This window comes from Gavia stellata, chromosome Z (genome assembly GCF_030936135.1).
Source record: "Gavia stellata isolate bGavSte3 chromosome Z, bGavSte3.hap2, whole genome shotgun sequence".
Taxonomy (NCBI): Eukaryota; Metazoa; Chordata; class Aves; order Gaviiformes; family Gaviidae; genus Gavia; species Gavia stellata.
The window spans coordinates 21,037,250-21,063,085 of record NC_082637.1 but is presented as its reverse complement, the minus strand read 5'-3'; the positions used below and the strand labels follow the sequence as shown (position 1 = coordinate 21,063,085).

The 25,836-nt window shown below is 35.6% G+C and overlaps 1 protein-coding gene across 1 annotated transcript in view; it reads right to left on the bottom strand.

The window, feature by feature from the left end:
• Positions 1 to 611: 611 nt before the first annotated feature.
• Positions 612 to 25,836, bottom strand: part of MAP3K1 (mitogen-activated protein kinase kinase kinase 1) — a 64,556-nt gene continuing 39,331 nt past the window's right edge. The window contains exons 2-20 of the mRNA XM_059833732.1: positions 25,332 to 25,482; positions 22,579 to 22,785; positions 20,623 to 20,823; positions 19,590 to 19,706; positions 18,888 to 19,036; positions 16,376 to 16,497; positions 15,549 to 15,630; positions 15,240 to 15,417; positions 14,160 to 14,450; positions 13,569 to 13,690; positions 12,367 to 12,458; positions 11,924 to 12,113; positions 10,328 to 11,603; positions 9,256 to 9,408; positions 7,849 to 8,011; positions 6,237 to 6,368; positions 5,096 to 5,238; positions 4,484 to 4,615; positions 612 to 3,141 (exon numbers count right to left, since the gene is read on the bottom strand). Coding sequence (XP_059689715.1) covers positions 2,992 to 3,141; positions 4,484 to 4,615; positions 5,096 to 5,238; positions 6,237 to 6,368; positions 7,849 to 8,011; positions 9,256 to 9,408; positions 10,328 to 11,603; positions 11,924 to 12,113; positions 12,367 to 12,458; positions 13,569 to 13,690; positions 14,160 to 14,450; positions 15,240 to 15,417; positions 15,549 to 15,630; positions 16,376 to 16,497; positions 18,888 to 19,036; positions 19,590 to 19,706; positions 20,623 to 20,823; positions 22,579 to 22,785; positions 25,332 to 25,482 — 4,051 coding nt within the window. The 3' untranslated portion in view covers positions 612 to 2,991. The remainder of the gene's footprint in view (positions 3,142 to 4,483; positions 4,616 to 5,095; positions 5,239 to 6,236; positions 6,369 to 7,848; positions 8,012 to 9,255; positions 9,409 to 10,327; positions 11,604 to 11,923; positions 12,114 to 12,366; positions 12,459 to 13,568; positions 13,691 to 14,159; positions 14,451 to 15,239; positions 15,418 to 15,548; positions 15,631 to 16,375; positions 16,498 to 18,887; positions 19,037 to 19,589; positions 19,707 to 20,622; positions 20,824 to 22,578; positions 22,786 to 25,331; positions 25,483 to 25,836) is intronic.

The window sequence follows — 25,836 nt, the reverse complement described above, 5'->3', positions numbered from 1 at the left end:
CAAACAGAATCATTTCACTGAAAACAAAATAGCAGATTAACTTCCAAGATACACCTCAATGACTCCAGAACCGATCTAACCAAATCAGTTCACCTGACTTGGTAATTAATAGTTATATTTGCAGTAATGCAAAATTTATACGTTTAATGTTTGATCTAAGGGCATAAGCAAGTGAGGTTCCTCGATACAGTGTTGTCGTAAGAGAAGCTCCTACCTTTAATATAAATTAAAAAAAATTAGTGTTTGTTGCTGCCCTTTACCTAAGCATTCTTGATTGATACACCTAACATATATGTATATCAGCCAATACTCATTCATATGTGTCATTTAATATTAGAAGATAAGTCTTGACATACTGAGTGTTCCACATGAAATTGTGTATAAACAGTGAAGTGTACCAGAAATTTTATTTACATCAGTAAACTGAACATGTTTACATTAAAATAAGCAAAGGACAAAATTTGTTCAAAAACTTTTATTTACTATAAAGACAAAAACCACCAAAATAGGTACAAATTATACTATATAAAATTGGTTCAATGGGGTAAAAACTTTTAATTAAAATATCTTGATATATTTAAAATAACAAAGGATACAATGAAGCCAAATTTCTTAACCCAGAGATTTCTGTAAAATTTGCTTGCACAGTAAGGTGCTAATAGAAGTTAGCCCTTAAGCCCTGGAAGTCTTAGGAATCAGTCACATAGCAAATATAATTTCATTGTGAAAGTGAACTTTGGTAGAAGAAACTCTATAGGACACCTGAGGTAGTAGAAACTGGAATAAACAGCAGTAGACGTTATTTACAACTTAAGTACCAAATAACATTAAGAACACAAAAAAATAATTACACAATACAATTTTCAGTCCAGCTTTGATCCAAAGAAAATAAGAATATTACATCACATCTGCATTTTAAAAACACCACAATTACCAGCAAGCTGAGGGAAATGCAAACAAACTCAAACAAATGCATTTGGACACCTAGAGGCAGTTTGAGTTTGAAATGTGGTAGGCATGGTGATCTACAAAGTAATACTGATTAGCTGAGGTTCATCAGTTTATACAGTTTACATTTCTGCCAGAAACAGTATTAATCTGACAACTGATCTTCCAGTACATGAGTTGGCAAGAGTGCATCCTTTAAAGCTTGCACATAAGAAAGACTTGGAAACAATCTTATTAGAATGAGAAATTCTAAAGTGGTTAAAAAAAGTCAAGTACAAAAACAGTTAGAGCTACCAAACTTCACATTTCGGTATTATCTTTTTAACTCTTCAAAGTCTGCCAATCTTCCAAAACAAAGGAATGTAAAATTTCCAAAAGAAACACATTCACAACTAATGACACTGCTTTTTTTTTATTCGTATGAGCACTATCATTCTAGTAAACTTATCTTTAAGATGTTTTACTTCCAATTTGTATTGTACATTTTTAATGTACTATAGCTTATTTAGTTTGTCCTGAGTCTTTGAAAATAACCAATTCTGTTTCAGTCCAACAATCCAACTGGCTTCTGAAGAGTTAAAACATGAACAGTATATTTCTTCCAAATGGATTAAACACAATCAGTATTTGATTTAAAAAGATCCCCCTTCTTAAAAAAGCAAAAGAAAAGCTGCCATTTTCCTTCAGAATTACATGCATCAGAAGCTAAAAACCTGCCTTTAAAATAATTTTAAAAACCTGTTTTAAAAAAACACACCTGCTAAAAAACACAAGTTTTGCACTACAGGTGAAGCTTTACTTCACATTTTACTTTATCTTGCTTTTCAAGTCCAAGTTTGTTTCTTGTTAAAATAAATACCTTTCTTATGGTAATATTTTTAACATTTTCAAATTAAATTATCACTAACGGCTACAGTAAATAGATGATGTACGGCAGAAGGAAAACAGCAGGTAAAACTTGTTATCAGTAGAGAATGTGACCTCAGCTTTGTTACACAAAGAATGAGATTTGCTCATAGTTGGCACCTGCTCCCACTGAAGTACAGTGCAAAGTCTCACATAAACTTTAATGGGAGCTGGGTTTGGAGCCTTTTACATGAAACTTCGACACGATTTGCCAGAAGAAACTGCTATATGAAAAGGCGGCTCAACAACTCTAAGCATGATTCAGGCAAAGTTGTTTTATGCAGAATAATCTTGTTTTTTCTGTTTTTTTTTTTTAAATAACCTATACTATCAGAGACTTCAACACTGCCTTGGTTGAAGGTAGCACTTTGTTTTATTCCAGATTTCCAGCAAATCTGTTTAAAACTCTTGTGTCAGCAAGATGTTGCATGACACAGCTTGCATCTTTTTCTAAATACTATTTAAAAATATCCCCTTTAACTGAAAGTTAAAAATACAATGAAAACAAACTTTAATTTCAAAAGAAATTACATGGCCAGCAGTAAATGCACAGTGAACCACAACTGCCTGCTCTTATTTTAAGGAAGGCAAAATGTTTTTTTAAAGTATCCATTAATGTTTGGATTTGTTACTCAGAGAACTTCGTGTAATTAAAAGGTACAGATACAGAACTTCCTTTTAACCAGAGCTGAAAACTGACTAATTGCAGAACCCTCTGTTTACATCCACATGATGTGAAATGAAACAGTGATTGCTATATTAAAATAGATCCTGAGCCCCTCAGCTGCTAATATTGCTGAAAAAGTGCTCCAAATAAAATAAAAATCACTTATCTGCCAAATAATCATGCAGATTTAAGGAAAAATGCTTTTGTGTTCACATAGAGCCAGATGTTTGGAAAGGCACAGTTCACTAATATCTGCACAAGTTGTGAAATGTTGCATACTGAGCTTAGGTAAAGATCTCGATTTGTCAATCACATACTTAGGTAGGGTTCTCCACTGGTCTTAAGTCCTTGATGTATCTATCATTAAGACCAGCAGAATAATGCAATTTGCCGTGCTTAACTGCACTGCAATACAGTTATTGTATATTCAGTAGCATCTTCTTCAGTATATCAGCCTTATACGTATGTAGCTACCATGTAGTACGGAAGACTGGGTGTTTCAGCAGCTCCCTTGATGGAGGTCTGTCCTGAGGTTGAAGTTCTAAACACCGAAGAGTCACATCTTTCAAACCAGGAGACAGGTGTGTAGGGATTGATGGAGCAGTAGTTGCACTAGCGATCTGAACAAAGGGAAAATAACTTTTTAAAAATCAGTGTTTCTTAAGCCCCCTCTCCTACCCCAAAAACCTTCCACAAGCTGGTGATTTTCAGCTCACAAGTTATATTTACAAGCTTTTTTCCACTTAGCATATTTCCTACTGCAGTTTGAAGATTACATTACTGCTTCAATTTTCTAAAACGGGTCTTAGATAGCCCTTATGCCCATTGCCTTTCACAGTCTGCCTCTCTCCTTGCACTTTTCTCTAAATTTTCTTCTTACAGCCAGATTCTGCAGTGACCATCTGCTGGGCAGGCCATAAGAAAAGCTCTTATGCCATACATATGGGTATTCTTCAGTCTACTAGTTGCCATCACTGTTAACTGGCATAAGCCAACACGGAGATACAGTAAGCTGAGTGATGTTACATTTATAACACATTAAGCTGGGTATGCTCTCTTGCGTTGTCTTTACTGTATTACCACTACCACCCCAAAGGACAATCTTTCTCAGATAGATGCTGATCACTCCCAACCAAGTTAATCTTGATCTTCTCTAGATCAAATTAAACAAGATGATTCAGAACACTAGAGTGGCATGACCAGATTCACACAGACACAGAACCAAGACAATTACATCTCTTATCACAAGTGATTTGTACTTAATTAGAACATATTTGAATACTGCTGCACTGGTTTTGTTTTGTGGAAACAGTTTCTTCACTCATGCTAGTGAAAATGCTAATAATCACTTTCTTCACTTGCGGCAGTATTTTCTTCATTCATGCCTACAGTTCAATCAGACTTTTAGAATTAAATACACCTAACTGATTGTAGTAAGAAACATCAATGCCAAAATGGATGACCTAGAAAAGGGAGGGGCAATATTCATATACAGCATGGCATAGTGGTAAATATCTTTCAGCAAAATCTGAACATGCAACATCAGGTTTTTACCAAAGGACATCATTCCCCACTATGAAATATGAATACACACATAAATGTCCTATGGTAGAAAAAAAACTTCTTTTGCTCCTGTATTTGGCAGGATTGTAAGAAAGAGTTCAAATCCCAAACTTCTGCCTAGAGTCAAGATCAATTCTGTTACCAAATTTTTTTTAGCCTGTTACACCACGTATATATCTTAGAAAAGAGCTTTTTTTGCTTGTTATTGTGTTGGTAGCTTTTTCTGAACAAGCAAGTATGATTATGTTGGTATCACTCTTGAGTCTGTACTAACAGCTGCAATATGAAGAGCTATTGCAACAACCCCGGCTACTTGTATACTTTTCTAAAATTCACATTACTGTATATGAAATTAGTCAGCGTTCTTTGTAGCATACTGGTAGCAACAAAATAACTCACCTTAAATATCAAAGCAAGATGATTGGAGTGTTTCTCTGCATTCCAGGGAGGTTTAGCACAAGCCATTTCTATAACAACACAGCCAACGCTCCACACATCACAGCTCCTACCATATTGCTGACCTCTCAGAACCTGAACAGACAGACCAAAGCTCAGATTATCTGCTTCAAAGTCTCTTAACTCTAAGTAATTTAGATGCAAAAAAAAAATCATCAACCAAGTGCATTCTGATTAACATTTCAGGTTGAGAGAGTGATCAGTGATGTAAATGCCATAAGATTTACACAGCTGTAGAGACCTAGTAAATAAAATGCCTGATCAAGGGGCAAAACAAAGTACCTTGCAATAGTTAGCTTTTGACCAAGTGGTCATTTGGGCTTTAGTAACAGTACTTATGCTAGATATATCCTGTAACAAACTACTTAAAACAAACTTTGACAGCAAGAAAGAAATGTCATTATTGCCATGTTGGAATCATTCCTATTCTTTAGAACAAGTACATTTAAACCATATTTGAAGTATTTACAGCAATTTTCTGTTACTTGGCTGTATGAATTAGCTTAAAGAGTTCAAACAAACTTTTTAAAGTAACTTCCAAAACTGGTTTCTTACCTCCGGTGCCATAAATGCAATAGTTCCCAACAACTGCCCCTGAAACTCCCCAGCACCAGTTCCTTTTGATGCCAACCTGGCTGCAGCTCCAAAATCAGCAATTCTTAATCTATGACCTGTGCTGTCAATTAGCAAATTGGCACCTGTCAACAGCATAATAAAAATACTGCTAGTTGGCTTTCTATTAAAGGCAAAAGGATGAACAGACACTCCCTCCATTTCAAAACTATATATAGGTTGATCTTCCCCACCCCCAATATCAAGGAAATCTAAAAAAATCAAGGATAAAGTCCAATAATTTCACTTTCTGTTATGCCTGAATGATACTGCACACAGCGTGAGGCTGTCTGAGAGATTTAGAGAAGCAATCAAACTTTCAAAGTAGGGCAAACACAGGATTCTGGAACAATGCCTGGGGATGGCATAATGAAAGCAAATGGTGACCTAAAACCCTGGAGGTTTTCATTGCCTGCAGCTCACTCCCTGTGAAATTTAAACTTACTTCATCCTTAAGCAACTTTGAGTTGTCTTGAAAAGAATTAGAGACCAATTGAAAGTTTTCTTATTTTAAGAGGAAACATTAAAGACAAATATTTGCCATTGCTATGTTGGTACTTATCTGGATATCTCCCCAGTTTATGGACAGCTATAGTGACATTAAAGGGAAAATTTTAGTAAGACTGGTGTTTCCCAATAAAGTCCACATTTTGCTCAAACACAGTACAACTGTATTTATGTTCAATTAAGATGAAGGAAGAAAACTCATCACAATATTCCTATACATTAGAAACCTGACCTTTTTATTTTGGCTTGTTCACAGATTTTGCTATCATTTCAGTGTAAACATTTACATTAATTTAACTAGCAATCTTTAAAGCTATATGGCAACTTCACATTTTATTTGAACAAATTGAGAAAACAAATTTTTCTAAATTATCGGCACAGGTAGCAAATATCCCCAAAGCATGCTATGAACATTCTGATAGATTTCAGTAATTAAAAGGTTCTTAAGAATGATCAGACAAACCCAACAGAATTACCACTTTTGAGATGGTATCTGAGAGAAGCAACAGGTCTCAAGCCAAAATAGATGCTGCTTTCTGAACATTCCTTTTTAAAAGGCATTCTAAGTAATTCTCACCTTTAACATCTCTGTGGATTATCTGATTCTCATGGAGGTAAGAAAGGCCACGTAACAGCTGTTCTGTGTAATTAATAATAACCGATTCTTTGAAGGCTCCATATTTACTTAACAAATGAGCAACTGAACCCCCTAGAAGAGAAAAGAAATACACTTTATCAACACTTATACTTTGTATCAGTAGAATGCAGCACTGCCTCCTAAAATTGGAACTTGGTATTGGTATTCCTAATTTATAACTAGATTTCTCCCCCACGAAAAAATGTTAAAAAGTTTCATAGGCAAAAAGTAATATACTTTGTTACTTAATTACTTGTGACCTGGAACTGTACACATTAGACACAAGTCTTAATGCTTCCTAATAAATTTATACTTCCTTAAAAGAATGTACAAATCCCTTAGCGAAGAAAGTACTGTTGCCGATAAAAAACTACACCTATTTATGCACACATTTGTGCAGCAGAACACTAGCTTTCTTTGGGGCAATAGATACGCACAGCCTCCAGTAAGCGTTCCCTCTGAGGATCTTAATTTACTTTTGTCACCATCCAAGTACCAATATATAGAAGTAAGCAGACAAGCAAGGAAAAGCCATATCGTCCTTTATTTTCCAAAACTGGTATATAGATCCTCAAGATTTTGGATTTCCATTGTGCCTCGTGAAGTATTCTAATGTAACTTGGGCTTGCTTAAGGTAAAGACAATTCCTCACATTTCATTATTTAAATAATATTATTTCAGAAAAATTATACTTAAGGAAGTTAAACACTCTTAGTTTTGAGAAAATATTTTCTGCATTACTGCTTGTAGTAACACATACTTGGGCTTTGCTTGTTAGCACTCTGGTATTGCTAAGTGGTTTCTGCCAAAGAACATCAGTTAAGGTGCAATGCTTTCTTTTATAAGAAATAAGGATGTATAAAACACCAAATCTGATCTTGGTGACTGGATGGCAACAACATATAATCCTGTTCATAACATTAATAAAGCTCCTTCTTGAAAAAAAGGATATAGACTTTCTTGCCCCTGCTCTATACAATAATGTAAGGATTTCACTATTTGTTACTAAACTACCACTTAATACATTTAAGATTTGAACATGTTTTTCCTGAAGCATCCTGCTTTTATTAGAAATTTACTTTAATTTCTTAAATGCCTTTGCATGTCCCCTCACACAATTTTTATAAAAATGCTTGGGGTAAAAACAAGTGACAGGTATTCCAAACTTTCTAGCAAAGTTATTTTTAATAACAACTTAAAGTTACATTGGTACACTGAAGATGCAAGAATTTGATATATTTCCAACTGAAGTGCCTGAATCAAAGTTTTAACTTGTTGTTTAGATTCAGAAATTGAGGAAGAAGTAGTAGAATTTTTGTTCAGGGCTTCCAACTGCTTTAACTGTATGACAGATTAGGCATGGAAAATTCCAAATCAAAACAAGGATACCCCAGTAAGAATATTGCTCTGACCACCTGAACTGTTCTGTAAGAAGACTTTTATACTGGCTACCAACAGCAATGAAAATACAAATTTGCAAACTGTAGTATGAAACTACATAGTTCAAGCCTCAAATGATATTTTCATTTTCTTTGGCGTAATAGTTGTTTACCTGCCATCCATTCAATAAAGAGGTTATAGTTGCTCTTCTCACATGTAGCACCCAACATTCGAATAATGTTAGGATGGTTCAGATGACTCATCATCCTTATTTCTTCCCTCAGTGCTTCAACTACCTCTTCTTGCTCAGATGATGTGTTCCTGACATACGTCACCTGTTTTGAAATGCGTTATTCAGACTTAGCTTACATAATTACCAGTCCTGTAACCTCCCCCTTCAGTACAGTAACAAGAATGGATGGTTTTCCATCCCTTTTCACCATCTGGAAATAACAAGTATTCTTTTATCTTAAGCTCCTTCAGCTGAGAATGTGTCTCCATGTGAGACAGTCATAGAAAATTAAGAGTGATCTTCTGGGGAAATACCAAAGGTCTCTCCAAGTATGGAGTGATGAAACTTCCCTCTTCGCTCTCCTCTGCTTAAGCTAGAAAAAAGATAATTTTTTTCAGATGTTGAAGAAAAGGAAGAAAAATAAGGCCTGAAATGTGATTCTGACAGTGTTATTTGTAAGATTTTTACCAGTTTAACCATACTATTTGTTTCATGACTAAACCTCTTATCCCAGAAATTCAATGGGAGGCAGGGAGGAAAAAAGCAGATCAGAAGTCCTGTAATGGAAATGGAGCCAACCCCAGCTCTGATCCTTACTAAATCTGAAATAATGGTATGCTGCAGAGAATTTCACCTGGGCGTCAGAATCATCACCATCTCTCCAGGAGGAGCCTCAAGGACTACATGGACAGTCCTACTCTTTCACAAGCACAAGAGCTTCAAAGGAGGAATAGCTGATGACAGATATTCTTTCCCTGATTAAATGTTTTGAAATTGCTCAATTCCATAGGTATAAGTTCATTCTAGAATTAATAAGAAAATGTTAGGACTAAGATTCCCTTTATGTTGGTATGACTGATTCAGACCTAGGGCACTTTGACTGTGGAAGATCTACATCTAGAACCTTCAAAAATCTTGAGTGAAGCATGAGCATTTGGGCCTCTTTTCTCAGTTACGGTTCTGTATCTATCAATTCAAATGTTAAAAATACTTGCCTCAAAGTTGTGTGTTGGATCAGAGAAAAGAAGTATTAAACTACATTTCTCCTGCTTTAAACAGTGATGAACTTGATAAAAGAAAAAAGCATTTGAAGAACTATGAAAGAAAATGGGCATATCAAAAAAGTACAGGTTTTTTTTCATTTTAAGGAGAAGTGGAAAAACCTGAAAATATGTTAATACCATGCACATAAAGACTTATGTATTATGTGAGAACACACGACAGGGAGCAGAGGAAGCAAGGAACACAAGTCTGTGAGCACAGATAGCTTTTATATTTAATATTCCAAAGAAATATTGAAGAACAAGCACAATATATTCAATAAAGTGAAGCATTTGAAGTATTTACCTGTTTTACAGCCATTAACGTCCCCGTTCCTACATCTTGAGCTTGGTAACAGGAAGAGAAAGCTCCAAGACCAATTTGCTGACCTTTAAGCCATTCTGCATCTTCTCTGTAATGGTGTTTTGCTTTGGTATGTCCAGGCAGGGTTTCAGGTGTCTGCAAATTAAATTCCAAATCAATTTCACATTTACTAGCATGCATCTAAAATATAGACATTCTGGAAGGTTACAAAATATCCAAGCTTATATGCCTCTCCTCTCCCTTACAGTTCTTCATACTGCACATTATACATGTTTCAGCTGAGACCAGAACACCAGAGCATTCCGTAATCCACAAACTCCTACTGTATGTAAGAACAGAGATCCTCCTCTATGTTACTACCTGAAGGTGAAAGGCAACATTTAAGGACACAAATAGGAGCAAGACTTTTTTCTATTCCTGATCTCATGTCTAGTTAAGGTTTTATTTAGCACCTATAGTAAACATAACCAAAATAATGTTTTCTACTTAATTTCTTTCTCCCATTTATGCTTCACATGTTACCCCATGCAAAGGATCACAAATAAAATACCCTTTCTTTATTCTTATTTCCTGTGCTTTTGTCTATTTGCAAACAAATATCTTTTTTCTGACTTCTAAAGTATCTCATATCTTCTCTCTCAAGATGTGCCGACAACAAGATCTCTTCCAACTCTACCTTTTCTTTCAGAAACTAGTTTGGTTTTGTACAATTGCCTTCAAAGTAAATCAGCATTAAGACTCAATACAGTTCTACTCCTGCTTAAAAACTTTGTTCTCATTTCCTGGTTTCCCCACTTTTACACTTCCTTCTTTGCCTTTTTAAAGGTTGGTACATGACAATGTTTCTCTTCCAAATACCTTCTCTAAACTGGCTAATAACCATGGAAGGATTCTGTTAGCACCCTCAACTGGCAGACGGTTTATACTCCAAATCCTAGGAGACAGTATCAGGTACCTTTCTGTTTTATATAACTTTGGAAATATAACAGCACTGCTTTATAAATTCGGTGAACCTCAGTTGAGACTTATGCTAAATTCCCATATGTATACTTACATCCTGCTGAATGATTATGATATCTTCACCATTTTCGACCTGTAGTTGGGGAATTATTGGCAGGGCATCCTGAGATGCTGACATTGCCATAGCAATAGCTAAAGCTTCCTCCTCTTCAGCTTCCATCTTTTCCTTGCATTTTTGATTATGATTTACATCATCTTTGTAAGTATCATCATTTTCTGCCCGCTCAGGAGAAAGAACTGCAACTTCAGACTTGAACGTAACTGTGCCATCACTTGGCATGGAGGCCTCGAGTAGGTCCTCAATGCTGGAATTGAGCTCTGCATTAACATCTAATCGACATTTTTCATCTACCGGTGTGAACACTGTCTCTTCACTTGGTATAACTGCACTGCTGCTACTGCTACTATTGCCATCACACTGTGAAATATCATTCAGGTCAAGTGTCATACTGTTTTTTAAGGTTTCTGCCTGCTTGTTCACATCACTCAGGGTGGGTCGTGATGGCTTTGGCCTATGTATGTGGCTGGATGGCAATGGCCTGGCTTGGGTAAAAACTGGAGAAAGTTTCTCTGGTTCTTTATTTTCAGAACAGTTTCTCTGAAACTGGAGAGAAAGTTTCCGCTGTGTTTGAGGAGAAGGTGAGGGGATTTTGCAGGGAACAAATCCCTGAGGTCTGAGTTTAGAGACATCTGTTACAGTGCCAGCTGGTACAGATGGGTTTGAAGGAGACAGAAGTGTTGGGAATAGTGACTGGGAATGACTGGATGAGGGAGAAGAGTTCAAACACTGACTGTGGGGTTTTCCTTTTGTTTGAATGGCTGGCTTTGGTTGCTCAGTGGTTACTGATGAAACAGGAAGTCCCACAGCAAGGCCAGCCAGTGTCTCAGAAATGTCCTCTGGACTGGCACTCAGTTTTTTATCACTTAAACTTTTCCCACTTTTCCCTGATAACTGGACAGTGTTGTTAGGAGTATTATTTTCTGTAGCTTCTGGAGAGTTATCTGGTACAGGTAGCTGCAGAAAGTCTTCATGTCGACATTCCCCAGAGTGCATTTCTTCCATGCCCAGCTGGATGGCCTCTGCAATTTCCATTTCATCTGCTATTGCCATCAGACGTCGACGCATCCTTGCGTAATGAGTTGAGCTTGTCACACTCAACATTTCTAACAGCTTTACAAAAACATGGGGCACTCTTGCCACCATTCTTGCTGCACTCAAAAACACTCTCCGCGATAGTTTACCAACCATTGAGTGGGAATTGTCAATTGACTGCAAGGCGAAAGTTAAGAGGGAGAGAAGTTTCTTATACCTAGAAAAAGAAAAGAGGTGTCTTATACATTGATATGGTCTAGTTAACTAGTGCCAAGAAAGCCATTTCCAGATAATGTATTTAGCTGTCAGTTCTACAGCAGAAAGGAGAGTTATTGCTGCACTGGTGCTTCAAAATTGATTCACAGCTCAGAAGTTTTAAAAAAGACAACCATTTACTCTGTAAAGTAAGCACACTTTTGCATATAAATATATACTATTTGTTTACAGCAGTTAGAACAACTATTTTTTTTTTTTTAAGAAATCACCACCAACACATTCAACTACAAAAAGTAACAGTTACATAGTGTAAGCAAGTACCTGTCTACTATGGTATCAGCTTGTAAAACATCTCCACAGACAATGTGGGGATAAAATTCACCAGGAAATTCCAACAGAAGTCTGTCTATCAGACAAAGTCGCCCCAGTAGCGCTTGCCAGTTGCTAGATTCGGTTTGGGTTCCAAGAATACAATTTAAGACATAATCAACACCACCAATACCAATGGACCCTATAAAAAAGTTGATAAAGGATTAGATATGTTCACAATCTACATTTTTAGCTAAATAAAGATCAGAACTGTATCATACAGAAATACACATTGTGTGCCCCAACTACCCCCCTCCCAAACTGCTGAGAGAAATACTGTTCTCTTTGCCATGCTGATATTGGCTAAATGCTGTATGAAATTTAAAACACTTCAGTATATTTGCTTGTAATTATAATTAATTTATATATGAAGGTTACATATGAAGAGCTATTACCAGATTTAAGTATTTCTCTGCCAACTGCCAGCTCGCCCGCTTGACCTTTACACATCTCCAATAGTGTTGAGACTGAAAGTTGACTTGTTCGACTATAAGAAATTAAAACCAAAAAATAACTCTTAGCAGATGCTTTCAAGGAAAAACATTCTAATGATTATATTTCAATAATAATTATAATCACATTTCAATAATCATTATGATTATTGAAATATCATAATAATTAGCTTGACATTGTGCATGGGAAGTGATTTCAAACCCCTTTATTCCAATACATTTCTGTAATCCTCTATCTGTAAGCTACCAATAGTTGTGACACATTTTACAAGGATGCTTCCAAAAATATAATGTCTATCACTAATAAATAAATAAAAACCCAAACAGAACCCTCATCCTCTTGCAAAAACAGACCAAATCCAGGAATCTAGCAACACAAGGAACAGTTCTGTTTCACTTATTCCTTTAACTTTAGATATTCTATTGCTAGACTATTGCTGGGCCGTGTCCAGCTGCAGTATCAGAAGAAATGCTGCTTAGGAACTAAGGCTAAAGAGACAAAAATCAAGCTGGTGAACTTCTGCATCTAGTTTACAGTACAGGTGAAGAAATGGTTGGTCTGGCAGAATAAACGGGATAGCTTGTGAGAGGAAGACAAGGCCTACTCAAGCCAGAAATGCCAAGGGCATTCACTCAGAATAGCCATCTCCTAACATTACACTGTGAAACAAAAAGTGTTATGTTAACACTTCATGGCACAGATGTACAACAGCTTTTGTTGAAATAGGAAACATACATGATTGGTACTTGCTGAAGGGTATTTGCTGACTGCTTAAAGGTGAGTCTGAGAATTAGACCAAAGCAATATCAGCTGAGATGGAGGGGATAGTGGATGACCGCACTTAACATCTTCCTTTATTTTAAGGAGGAAAAAAGGCCTTAAGAAAGCAAAGTATCATTTAAGATCTGTAAGTGTTGGAAAAATACAATCAGGTGCCTTCAAAACCTACGTCTTTCAAGCCAGAAGTTTGTTGGTAGCAATTAGACTTCAACAAAAACATGATATATTTATACTTATGATCCACACATATTATTTCACCACCAACTATAAATGGTCTCCTAGTTCCACATAAATAGCAACAAATAAAGCTTCGAGACATTTCAGTAACAATCCAAATGAAACTGAAGTTCATTAGACACCATACCTGTTGGCATCTGCACATTTAACTAATATTGTCTCTACAACTGGCTTGAGAAGTCGCTGTAGTTTAGTCCTTTCTGCCAAAGTATGACAAGGAGTATATACCAGCATGGCTCTTAAAGTTTTCTAAGAGAAAGAAAATACCAATACATATGAAATCAAATTAGCTACACAATTTTTAATTTTTTTAAAGACTTGTAAATAGTTTTATGCAAATTGCATTCAAAATACCAGTGAAATGTTCAAAGGATAAACAGCTTACTACATATTCACTGTTAGAATTAGTCATGTATTCTTTGAGACTGGAAAGAACCTAGTCATACAATTGTTAATTGTTAACCTAGTCTTACAACTGTTAATACTTAGCGTTGTAGCAAGCATTTCCTTATATTTGGCCAGTGGAGTCATGCCATTTCACTCTTGCTGAGGATTTTGTTCATCCCGCTTTCAGATGATGGTTAAAAGTTAAGTCATCAGTGGTGCTCAGCAACAATTACTAGGATTGCTGACTTCATATATCTCTTCCCTTTCCCTCCCCTTCAAAAACAAAGTCACTCTGAAATTGCTAGAATACAATAAGTAAACAACTACTTACTAAAGCAGCAACATACACTTTGTAGACAGGGTCGGCACAGACCATGGACAGCACACTGCAGCAGGATTCCACCACCACATCTCCTGAGATACTGCTCTGAGACGACCCACTAGCTGCTCCCAGAGCTCCAGCACTTGTGTTGTTTCCATTGCTGCTTCCAGAATTTCCAGTGCTTTCACCATTAGCCAGTAATAGAGCACCACTAACATCATGGGAAAGACGTCTAAGTGCCATCTCTCGTATATTCCAGTTTCGAGAAAATAAGCAGCCAACTAACTCCATTCCAAATACCTGCCAAGGAAAAAGTAACATTACAGGAGTCAAACTGAATAATACTGCAACTTAAGTACCTAAGAAGAGCAATCAAAAAGAGCAAAGAAATGTTTCTGGTGAAAAATCACCTTAAGAAATTCGACAGCAAAAATGTGTCAGAAGGTATAGTGTCTTAAAAAAAGATTCTGTGATAGAAATGAAACATCATAAATGATAAGTCATCAGTTCTCCAAAAACTCTGTTAAGAGAAGTGGGAGGATGACTGTATGGATAGTTGCATTCACTTTGAATTTTAATTATTCAGTATGGAGTTTGTTTCTAGACATTGATATAAACAACCCTGAAACCAAGGTCTGCCTATACCAGACAAAAATCACAGCAGAATTATAGGCAATACAAGTTCTACTACTTTTAAGTGTGTGACCCCCTACTCAGTTGAACCCACCTCTAGATTCCAGAGGTTATTTAGGTCATTCGGCTCCTGCAACACAACTTGGGTAACAGTAAATGCCAACTTTCTATTTATGTGACACTTGCACTACCAAAACTAGAGTTAAGAATGCTACATTTTATTACATGGACCTTCAATATGAGGCCTGAGATGAAGTCCAAAACTGAAAACCCAACTAAAACAAGACCTGAAAACCTTCTCTTCCAATGCAAGTTAAATATAATGATGTCAAATAATAATCAACCATAAAGCTGATGGGATTCAGAACAAATTTTTGAATCTTTGATCTGACAAATCTAGCAAAACAGTTCAAAATCAGTTTTTACATTTGAAGCTTCTTTTACAAGTAAAATTACCTGAATCCATGGCTCAGCTAAATCTTTATAAGCAGAAGGGATCTGCTGGACCCCATAATGAGTAAGGTTAAAATTACTATCTTGGGTTCTTCTCTGTGATCCAGCTGTAGATTGCTGCTGAGTTTGCTGCTGAACCACACGGAGAACAGAAGAATCCACAGGGCTTGGCAATTCATGACTACAGATTAACAACAAATAACGTGGATTAACAAATGAAGCATTTACTGAAGTAAATACTTCAGCATATTTAGGAACATCAACTAAGGATTCAGAAACAGACAGTTTGTTATACACAGACTGTATCATTACCTATAGAAATCATGAGATCTCCATTTAGATCTACATAGAGGACAGATAAGTGGCTCTCTGTTTCTTCTGCATTCTTCTGCCCCTGGAATACAGCAACAGGATAATACGTACTTCAGTTTTACAGTGTATAAAACCAGAAGATGGCATTACTATTTCTAAGTTTTACTGAGGAATGTTAGTTTCAGGATAAACGCTTCTGAACTAGGCTGTTTGCAGCAGCCTGATAAATATGGACATTTAAACATCTTTTGCATACAGAAATGCTTCAGTTTAGCACTACAATTAATATTAAAAGTTATGAACTGAAATGCAGTTCCTTTTGTACAAACATAGGCAATACTTTTTCAAAATATGGGAGATGGAATTTTATTTGTTAAAGCAACTGTAATTATTTATATACTTTATTTAATGTAGTATGTAAGCATACTCTATAATTCACTATATAATCCTAGCTGATAGTAAATGACTTTCATGCATTTTAATGAGAAGTCACATGGGCTAAAAATCTGTTCCTAACCTTCCTCTAATTGGACATAATCTTTTCACTCAGGTAAAAAAGGCTCAAAACCTCTAGCCCTGCAGTTAACTTCTTTCTCAAAGCATTAAATTACAAGCTTGATTTGTGAATAACTGATAAAATAAGGCATATCAATACTACCCAAATGATGCCAAACTCTTACAAAAAGCTACCAGTCTTCACTTAAGAGCAGGTTTCTGGTTTTTTTACTTTTAAAACAAGCACAAAACCCAATGAAAACACTCTAAGTTATAATACTCTGGCATATTTAGAGTCACCATAACTTAACAAGACAAATATGACAACGTACATATTGACATGCAGTGGTGGTGTAACTTGTTCCTGCAGCCATCTTCACACACAGTTAGGCTCTCTTCATCCAGCATCCCTAACAAACAAATGGGGCACATCTGTTCTTCTTCATCCTTCATACTGTAAAAACAGATATTTGTGATTGTATTAAGTGGCATATCAGAATTCACAACAGGCTTCAACACTGAAACAAGATTAACTTCTGAGTAACTATAGGCTATTCATGAATCATTCTCCTAAACCTTGGTCTGAATAAGTAAGCAACCAAATTTTTAGAAGCACTAAGTACAGACAACACTTTGTTGAAATGAAAGGTAAAGTCACAAAATGCACGACACCTTTTCAAACTAGGTCAGATACCAATTAGAGATTGAAAGGCCCAGCCTTGGGCACTTACATTTTTTTCCATAAGGCTTCTTTAAACAAACTAACCTGCACTTTTTTAATTATAATTTGGTTTTGAAAAACTAAGAAATTTTTATATTTTGAAAGCTACCCACGTCATCACCCTCCTTTCAGAACACTGAATCACAAGGTAGTCTTTAGCCCATTACAGGAAACTATAAATACTATTTCATGAACTTATGTAAAACTCAAAAAATTAACAGAAGGTAACAGCTGCTCAAGAATTTTCTGCCACGAACAGAAACAAATGGAATAGATTCACATGAACGCTAACATACCTACATGTCACATATAGATTTTTTTAAAAAAAACATTTTCCCTGTTTTACATGTTGCTTCCATTTTATTTACCCCTGCCTTAATTTTCAAATGGATATAACCAGAGATTTTGCCAGAAAAATGATGGTGAACTTAAACAACACACAGTGAAAAAGACAGATTTTAATCTTCTGCAATATTGTTTAAATGTGCAAAACTCTTACTATTCATAGCAAAAATTTAAGTTTTAGTTGATGTGTGTCTAAAAGTTTGCAGGAACCCTGTATTTGTTCACCAACAATATGTTTTTAAAATAAAATTAACTTGTATATACATTATTTCTATACCCATATATTCACTTCTGTTTCCTTGCAAATGGTTGACACTATCTTTTTCCTAGAAAAAATCCACAAAAATAAGCTTACATGAAAAACTCATTTCCACAGCAAGTATAGAAACAGAAGTATTAATTTAAAACTTATTTTTGAAGAATTAGTAGTAAACCAAAAATAATTGCAAGTCACAGTAATTATCAGAACTGAGTAAACTTTTGCCTCAAATGAATCTGATGCTCAGTGTTCTTCAGTACTTATATCACACAAGATTAGACTTGCACAAAACAGCAACTTATGTCATTGAACCAGTAGTGCTAGAAACTAATCAGGTGTACTGGCAAACAACTGAAAAATCTTTCAGCATGTAAAAAAAATGAGAACTAATGCAGTGAAGTTCACAATCCAGTGAAGCCAATTCTATGAAAAAAAATATGTTTTCCTGCACAAGGTATCTACATTAAAGGAACTGGCTTGCCAGTAAGTAGTTCCAGAGTAGATTATGTATTTAACTGCTTTGTTTATGCAATTTATTTACAGGGATACAATTTGACAATTTGGAAAAATAAAAGATGATAGGAAATTAAGATCACAATCTGTACATCAGAATTACAAACCTCTCTGAATATATTCATCCAACTATATGCTTATTATCACAAAGTAACATACCAAGGTACTCCTTAAGTTCGATTTCACTTTACACAAAAGAAAGCCTCAGTTTAGATTGCCTTCTGTGGTTTAATCTCTCTAGAGGATGTCTAGTTCACCCACTAATGCATGCACAAATCCCTTCTTTAAAAGATCAATCAATATCTTTTCAAAATCAAGGAAAAGAACATGCAAAACTACTGAAGTAATAGAAGTCAGGGAAAAAACCACCAAAGACTCAAACATCACTTAAAATTGATAAGGCATCATTTAACATTGTACAAACTATAAAAATCATAATAGTTTAATAGTTCCCTTAAAATAATTCAATCACCCATTTAACAAGAAGTGGTTTTTTAAATATATGCTTACTGATGTTTTTATATATATATTTTTGATATGTTTACACAGAGTGCATTTACCCAAAAAATTTTCAGCATAGTCATAGGCACAAGCATTTCTCCAAAGCAGGAGAAGACAAAAATAAAAATCATGTTTCTTCATTCATCAACATTTGCACCAGTGCTGTATTTGAACAAATGCATACAAACAGATTTCCAAAGTTAACATACACTTCAGTCTTGCACTTCCATTTCAAAAGTTTGTTTCCCAAATTCATGAAGCGTCAAAAAATTCTTTTCACAACTCTACTTAACATTTTTCAAACAGAAGTTATAAAGCAAATATGCCCACTTGGTATCACAGTGACTAATGTATGCTTGACTCAATTGTATTTGCAAATACAGAGACTTAACGTGGCTTGAAATGAAAGCAACTTTGAACAAAAAGAATGTAGGTGATTCTAAACCTCCAAAATTAGAAGAAAACTACAGAATAAAGCTTTTAATTCCTTTAGAAAAATACTAACCTGTTTTCTGAACTAGATGTAGAAGTACTAGATGATGACAATGTATGAGAATTTGACATGCGTGAGACAAACTTCTGGATGGTGTTACGAGATGGAGCTTTGATCCTCGAGCTACGCCTACTGTGATATTTCTGGAACAAACTCTCAACCTAACATCAGAAAAAGATAGCAACAGTCGTATTTATGCTATGAATAGCTTGTAATTAAAAGTAATATTACTGAAGCTTAACTACTGCTAAAAAAGATCTATTCACATTCACAATAATGCATTAGCAGTAGCAGCAGCAGGAATTTCAGAAGTCTTACTAATAAACATCACAAGAAATACTTCACAACAAAAACTTATTTGCTTATTAAAAATAACAGCTTTAAGTATACACACAATTACTTCTGAAGACCCTCATTCTGTTTACCTTTCAGCTAATCACTGAGACACATACACAAATTTGAGTAGAAAATCCAAGATTTGAATCACTCACTAAACTATGTCTCTCTATTATTCTTTTAGTTATGACTTTTAATTGCAGCTATTTTTTTCTACTTACAGAGCTCTTGATACTGAATTAAAGATATACTTAAAAAAACATACGTTCTTGTTGCTTTGAAAAGCAACAGTTTTCAACATTTTTAAGATAATGTCCTAAAGACTTTTACCTGGAATGTATTTTAGATCTGCCATTAGGTCCATTAGAAATTGATTACCTCAAAGTTCTTCAGTGTCTTTCTCCAGAGCATTGGGTCTGAGGGTTCAAGCTGGAACACCCGCAGCATAACAAACAGCAGATGAATACAAAACGTCCCACGGCCACAGCTACAAGTCTGCAAAGAAAAAAGTTTATGCTATGGCTCTACTGAATTGATAAATACATAGATAATTTTTTCACGTTTAAGTGGATCATAGAACATATACTACCTCCTTCCTCCAAAACAAAGTAGTTTATGCAAAGTATTTCATATATAGGCATAAATATCTTATTACATGGCCTTACAGAAAATGTGAATTCCCAAAATATTATTCAGGAATATATATATGGAAAAGCAGACAATTATTACACCCATTTCCACTTGACTTTTTTTCCTTTTTTAAGTTTTTTTTTTAAATCAACTGAAGCTATTGCTACACTTCATACTAGAAGGAATTTATGCATATAATCATATATCCATAACATGACAGCAATCAAACTTAAATGACATGCTTCTGTTTACTCAAAAACCTAAATGTTCCCCAATGCAGCATCACATTAGTACTATGAAAGTCTATGAGAAGGACCTCACTATGGGTATTAATGGGTATTATTATCACACCATTAAAAGAAATATGTCATGTGCTTGTCATTCTTTTACATATCCCATGAATAGAGGAAATAAAGTGTTTCAGAGTGAGAAACTAGGAAAACAAGGTGGCCAAATTTTATCCAAAAATACTTAAGATAATACAATTTGGGGCCACTTCTAAGAATAAGAAGCAGACAAGGCAATAGTAATTACTTCCAAACTAGAGTACTTTTTTTTTAAAGAGAAACATTAGACAAGACTAATTATTTTACAATACATATTTTACAGAATACAAGCTGATCATTGTATTACATGAGCACAGATTACAACTTTTAAACATTACTTTATAGAACCTTTCTCATGGATTGGCGACTAACTTGATCTAATTTGGTTTCAAACAGTTTTCCGAGATTAACTATAAATTAATGAAAGCTACAGACAACACAAAAACATTCTCTACCTGAGGTCCAATAAACACTCTGTATTTGTTATCAGGGCTGTCTCCTCCAATTAAGAAAGAGTTGGGTCCTATCTGCTGCAGCAAGTACAGCCTGGCTCGCATAACTTTGTTGACACGACGATTTGTTTCCTCAGGGCTGTATGGAGAGAAGCCATCTGGAGATGGGGCTCGTCGAGGTGGTGTTATTCGTCCACTCTGAAACTACATAAGCAGTTCTATCACAAGCATTTCCAGGACAACAGCAAGTTTAGTTAGGTGTGGGGTTTGGGTTTGTTTTATTTCCTCCAAATGACATAGAATAAGATAGCCCCCAAAACTACTACAACCTGCTTAGACTATATGACTTTAAAAGGATTACTTTTCTTCCATGCCCAGAACTCAAGGGCAGAAAAAACCCTGAAATTTTGTAACTGAAATTTTGTCTGACATTATGGCAGAAGAGGAGTCTTTTAAATTGCTTCTATTTTCAAGTCCTCATTGGTTGCCTTACCATATTACTATTGGATTAGCAAATATAAATATAATTCAATGAGAAGATAATCGCAGACTTGTGACTCAATACAGGAAATTATATAAGGTTAGAAAGCTAATATATTTCAGAAGTGAAGAAATCCTATGAGTACAGTTTACAAAAGGGAATATACAGTCAATGAAGAAAAAAGTTAAAGAAATTCCAAAGAAAAGGAAAAAGGATACAGATTCCTCTCCTTTGCACAATTAAAACAACTTTCAGCTCAGGATGGGGTTTTTTTGTTGTATTTCCACATGATTAAAAATTCAGTGGCCCAAACCTTTTATTAAAATTGTCTTCATTTAAATTCTTCACGTTTCTAACATTGAGATGCATTAATGGCTCTGTCCAATCTCAAAATCTTCTGCTTTGTTTTATCTCCACTTCAAATTTTATGTTATGATACAGGTTATAATTGACTCACTGTTATCAGTTAAGTAAAAGATAGCCTGAACTTCTAAGGTTTTTCATGTGAAAGTTTTATATTAAACAAACAATCATTTAAAAATGGATCAAAGGCTAAATTAGATAGTTTGGTGGACTGTTGTAGTTTTGGGGGGCGGTTTTGGCTTTTTTTTTTAAAACTTTCAATTTCTCTTGTCAAGAGGAAAGAAGCTGTGCTGCAGTGCTGTAACTTGTGATATTCTTCCCTAATTCAGAGGAATGGCAGTACATATTTTAATTGATTTTGGAAACTTTGTTTAGAGCAATGGGACAATAAAAGCAATTAGATCTTATTCTTACTCTAATTGCAGTGTGAAGTTGTAGAGAAGTCAACGGAAGCTTAACTGTGGATGACCATTTTTATAACAAGCAAATCCATTAGATACTATTGCTCAAAACGTTATACTCTGATATTTTTTAACGAAGTCAGTTACTATTGCTCAAAACATTCTATTCCAGATCTTCTCAAATGTAATGATAGACACTTTAGTCTTCTAAAATGCACCTTCCTAAATCTTCCTTAATGTGTACGTAAAGATCAGTTCTGGAATAGAGGACCACAAATAGCATACCAGTAACACTTTTCTGCTGGAATCTTAATCCAGTCAACAATCCTATCCCTGACAGAATACACCTGCTTGGAGAACTGACATGCAAAACTACAGGGAAAAACCCGAACTACTAGCACTTCTTCATGCAAATCAAGCTAAGAAAACATACATGTCTTCATGACTGAGTACATATATTTCTTCATTTATTTCCTAGAAATAAAAATTGAAAGCAGGACTGAATTAAAAAGAAACACACCTAAGTAGAGAATAAAATTCCACACATGAGAAATGTAACATGAGATGTGCTCTGCGTATCTCACTCAAGTGATACTGTGTCATAACCCCTTTGTATCAGCATTCTGCCCTACACAGGGAGGTTTAATTGTATCTGTAAGCAAAAGATTGCAGAATAAAGCCAACTTAAAAATTACATCACAGCTTGCAACTTACAGGCACTGGCGATACCCTTTTTCTTCTAACACCTGGTGACTCAGACTTAACTGTCCTAGAAGATGATGAAGAGGAGCTACTAGGAGAAGGACTACGTCTTCCTTTCTGCGTAGGTGAAGAAGCAGTGCTTTGTCCTTCAGCTTGAGGTTCTAGAGAGAGTTTGTTCATTTCTGATCCATCTCCTTTCCCAGGGATAGGTTTCACCACCTTGCAGGAATTAAACCATGTGTTAGAATTATGTATTGATCATTTTACACTATAGCAAAACAAATTCATCAAAACTGTTTTGCTAGCAGTATATAATTAAGCCATTATCCAGACATCCAAAGTCTGCATATTCCCTAGGTTCTAATATTAACATCTAATAGGGGTTATCTTGTTAATCTATATGCAACACAAAAGCAAGCAGCTTTTTTCCTGTACATTTGTGCCACTTATGTTAGTTGTGGCAGCAACTGATCTGATTCTCAAAGTACTTCTGCAATTGTCATTTATGATAGCTCAAAGGACAGCAGTTCCCCCATTTGGATAGTAAAAGCTAAAAGAATTTTTTCCTACAGGCATTGTCTGCTTATTAAGAGCTATAACATTGGATCCATCTGTTATATATGGTAAGTATCAGTTGAGAAATACTAGGGTTGCTAGTTCTATAGCACAACACTTGTTGCAAAGTAAAAATTACTTTAAACCTGGAGGCAATGCAGCAAAATTAAGTGTGCTGCACCCTGTAAGAACCACACCCAGGGTTTCTGCCTGCCATACAAGTAAAACAGCTACACCACATCTGGTATCCGAGCTAATCACTGTACACCGTGCTGCACTACATGAATAGAAATATATGCTCAAGCACAGTGAGGACATACACTGCTAATACAGTGCTTTGTTGCATGAACACTGAAGCTGGACACTGAGGTATGGAATATTTCGAGACAACTTTCAGCTGTCTGCCTCTCAAACCCACATAATGCATGAGAAGAGTAAGGCCCCTGGGAATTAAATTAAAAGCAGTCACAGCAGGCAGATGCACTTTTAGTTCTACATTTCTCCATGTCTTAGAGGCTTGACTCAAAGCTGGAAGGAAGTTCCAAGTAACACTTCAGATTAACAGAGCAGACCTCTCCTAGAGAGTTCTAGAGGTCTCTGATTTAGGCAAAAAAATGGAAGGGGCTTTCCCTGCTCAGGGTATGGGGAGGAAGAGACATCCAGACTCAGTGCCTTTCTACCTGCTGATCTGGACTGCACCCACAAGGTCAAATGCTATTTTAAACTGAAGCATTTAATTCATCAACTGAAGCTATTCCACTATTCAGAAATGCATTTCAGTTTCAGCAGGCTACAGGGAGAAGAGGACGATGAGGAGGTTGTAGTCTAGCAGTTAGGCACTGCCTAAGAGGAGGAAAAAATCTGCATTTACAGCCTTGATCCAAGCACCTCTCATTTTACGTTAAGAAGTCACCATATTTAATGTATTGCAAACCTGAACTTTTCAGAAACCTTTGTTGCTATTGTTTTTAAATATACTGCTATCTGATTACAAAAGTAAACAGGATAAAGGAGTGTAGAAAGCAATGCAGCCTTCTTTTTCCTCCTACCAATTACTGTAATGCTTTTTCTTTCCTGGAAGGTTAGAATGCAAACTCATGTGCCTAAGGACAAGATACCAGCTGCTAGTGCTTGAAAACATTTAAAATGTAAAATGGTAGTAATTCAGGATCTGGAGCATCAAAAGTTGTATTAAAAAAACCAGGAACCTCAAGGGAAGTGGGCTGAGCAGGGAAACAATTTCAAGCTATGCAGTAACCAAGATGCATTTAAAAATTGTTAAAGAACTGTTTTGTGTTATTTGACCCTTTGAGGTATCACTTTTGTGGTGTACTTGTAAGTATTTTTAATATCCTTTCACATAACAAAGTTACCAATAGAACCCTCTTATTTCTGTTCTAGAAAAGCTGTCCCCAAACACTTGTTTACTGCATCAAATGATAGCTTTAAATTAGCACTCTCATCAAGTGGTACACAGGAGTCACATCGACAAATGCAACTATACTTATAGGTAACTAACGGCGATTAATTAACCAGCATTATACTGAATAGAATTGTAACTATGCTTAATAAGCTTCAGGTTTGATCTGTCCACAATTTCTTAAAACTGCTTCTGAGCCATTTATATAAAAGCATTACCCAAAAGGCTAATAGAATACTCTAGCATCCAAAGTTTAGCAGAGTTGAGATTTGTGTGAAGGAGTTACTCAGCTTTGTTTTTTCCCGGTTCTAGTAAGATTGCAGTTTGTTTTTTCATCTAGCAAAAATTCCATATGCTTCCGTTACAATACATAGAAAACTAACACTTTCAAACTAAGGAAAAGTGAAGCCATGAAGCCCCTAAGAATCCAGGGAGTACAAAGCACCACTATAGTGCAGTTTTGCGCTCAAGTTTAAGTTTTTACCTGATGAACAGGAGCTACTTTTCTTATTGACATTAGAGGGCAGTGTTGTCACAGTATTAATTTATGCTACACTAAACAGCAGCATAGCTGTATGTCTTTTTCTTATAAATAAAGCTTAATAAATGCATGTATTTCATAAAGTCAGCCACAGTTTCCTGTTAAACAGCTCATAAAAAATGAACTGGATGACCATAATTAAGAATATGCAAATTGTTAACAAAGAGAGGTTTCTAATATAAAGAAATTTAAAGGATTTTTATTTGTAATAGCTATTACAGATACTGCCCTTCCATCAGTGTCACTTACGACAGGGCCTCTCCTGCTTCTTCTTTCCAGCCATTCATGCTTCCAGGCTGGCATACACGTTGCCTTGAGTTTCTCCCTGATCATGCGCTCTTCTGGGCGGTCATCCATCTTCTGCAACCCCCTGAGGGTTTCTTTATTCTCCATGTCACGACTACAGCAAAGAAAAAAAAATATAGTCATAAATACAGTTAATTTTAGTTAAAGTATAATAATACCACAGCATTCTTAAACTTTATGCCATCCTATTCTCCCCCTCCTTACAATGCAGCTGCTAAAACATTACTTCCAACTGACTGCGGCAAGCCTTTTAAGAGCTACGACTAATTTGCTGGTTTGCCATTTGCAGCATACCTATTTTGAGGGCTATTTCTTTAAAATGTGTGTACTGCTTGTAACACTGGACACCCAGTAAAAAGGAAGGTCTTGGCAAATATTAAACCAATACAAAAATTACTCTATATGTCATGTCATTCACCAAATGTTTTGCAAGTGTTGTGATGGTTCA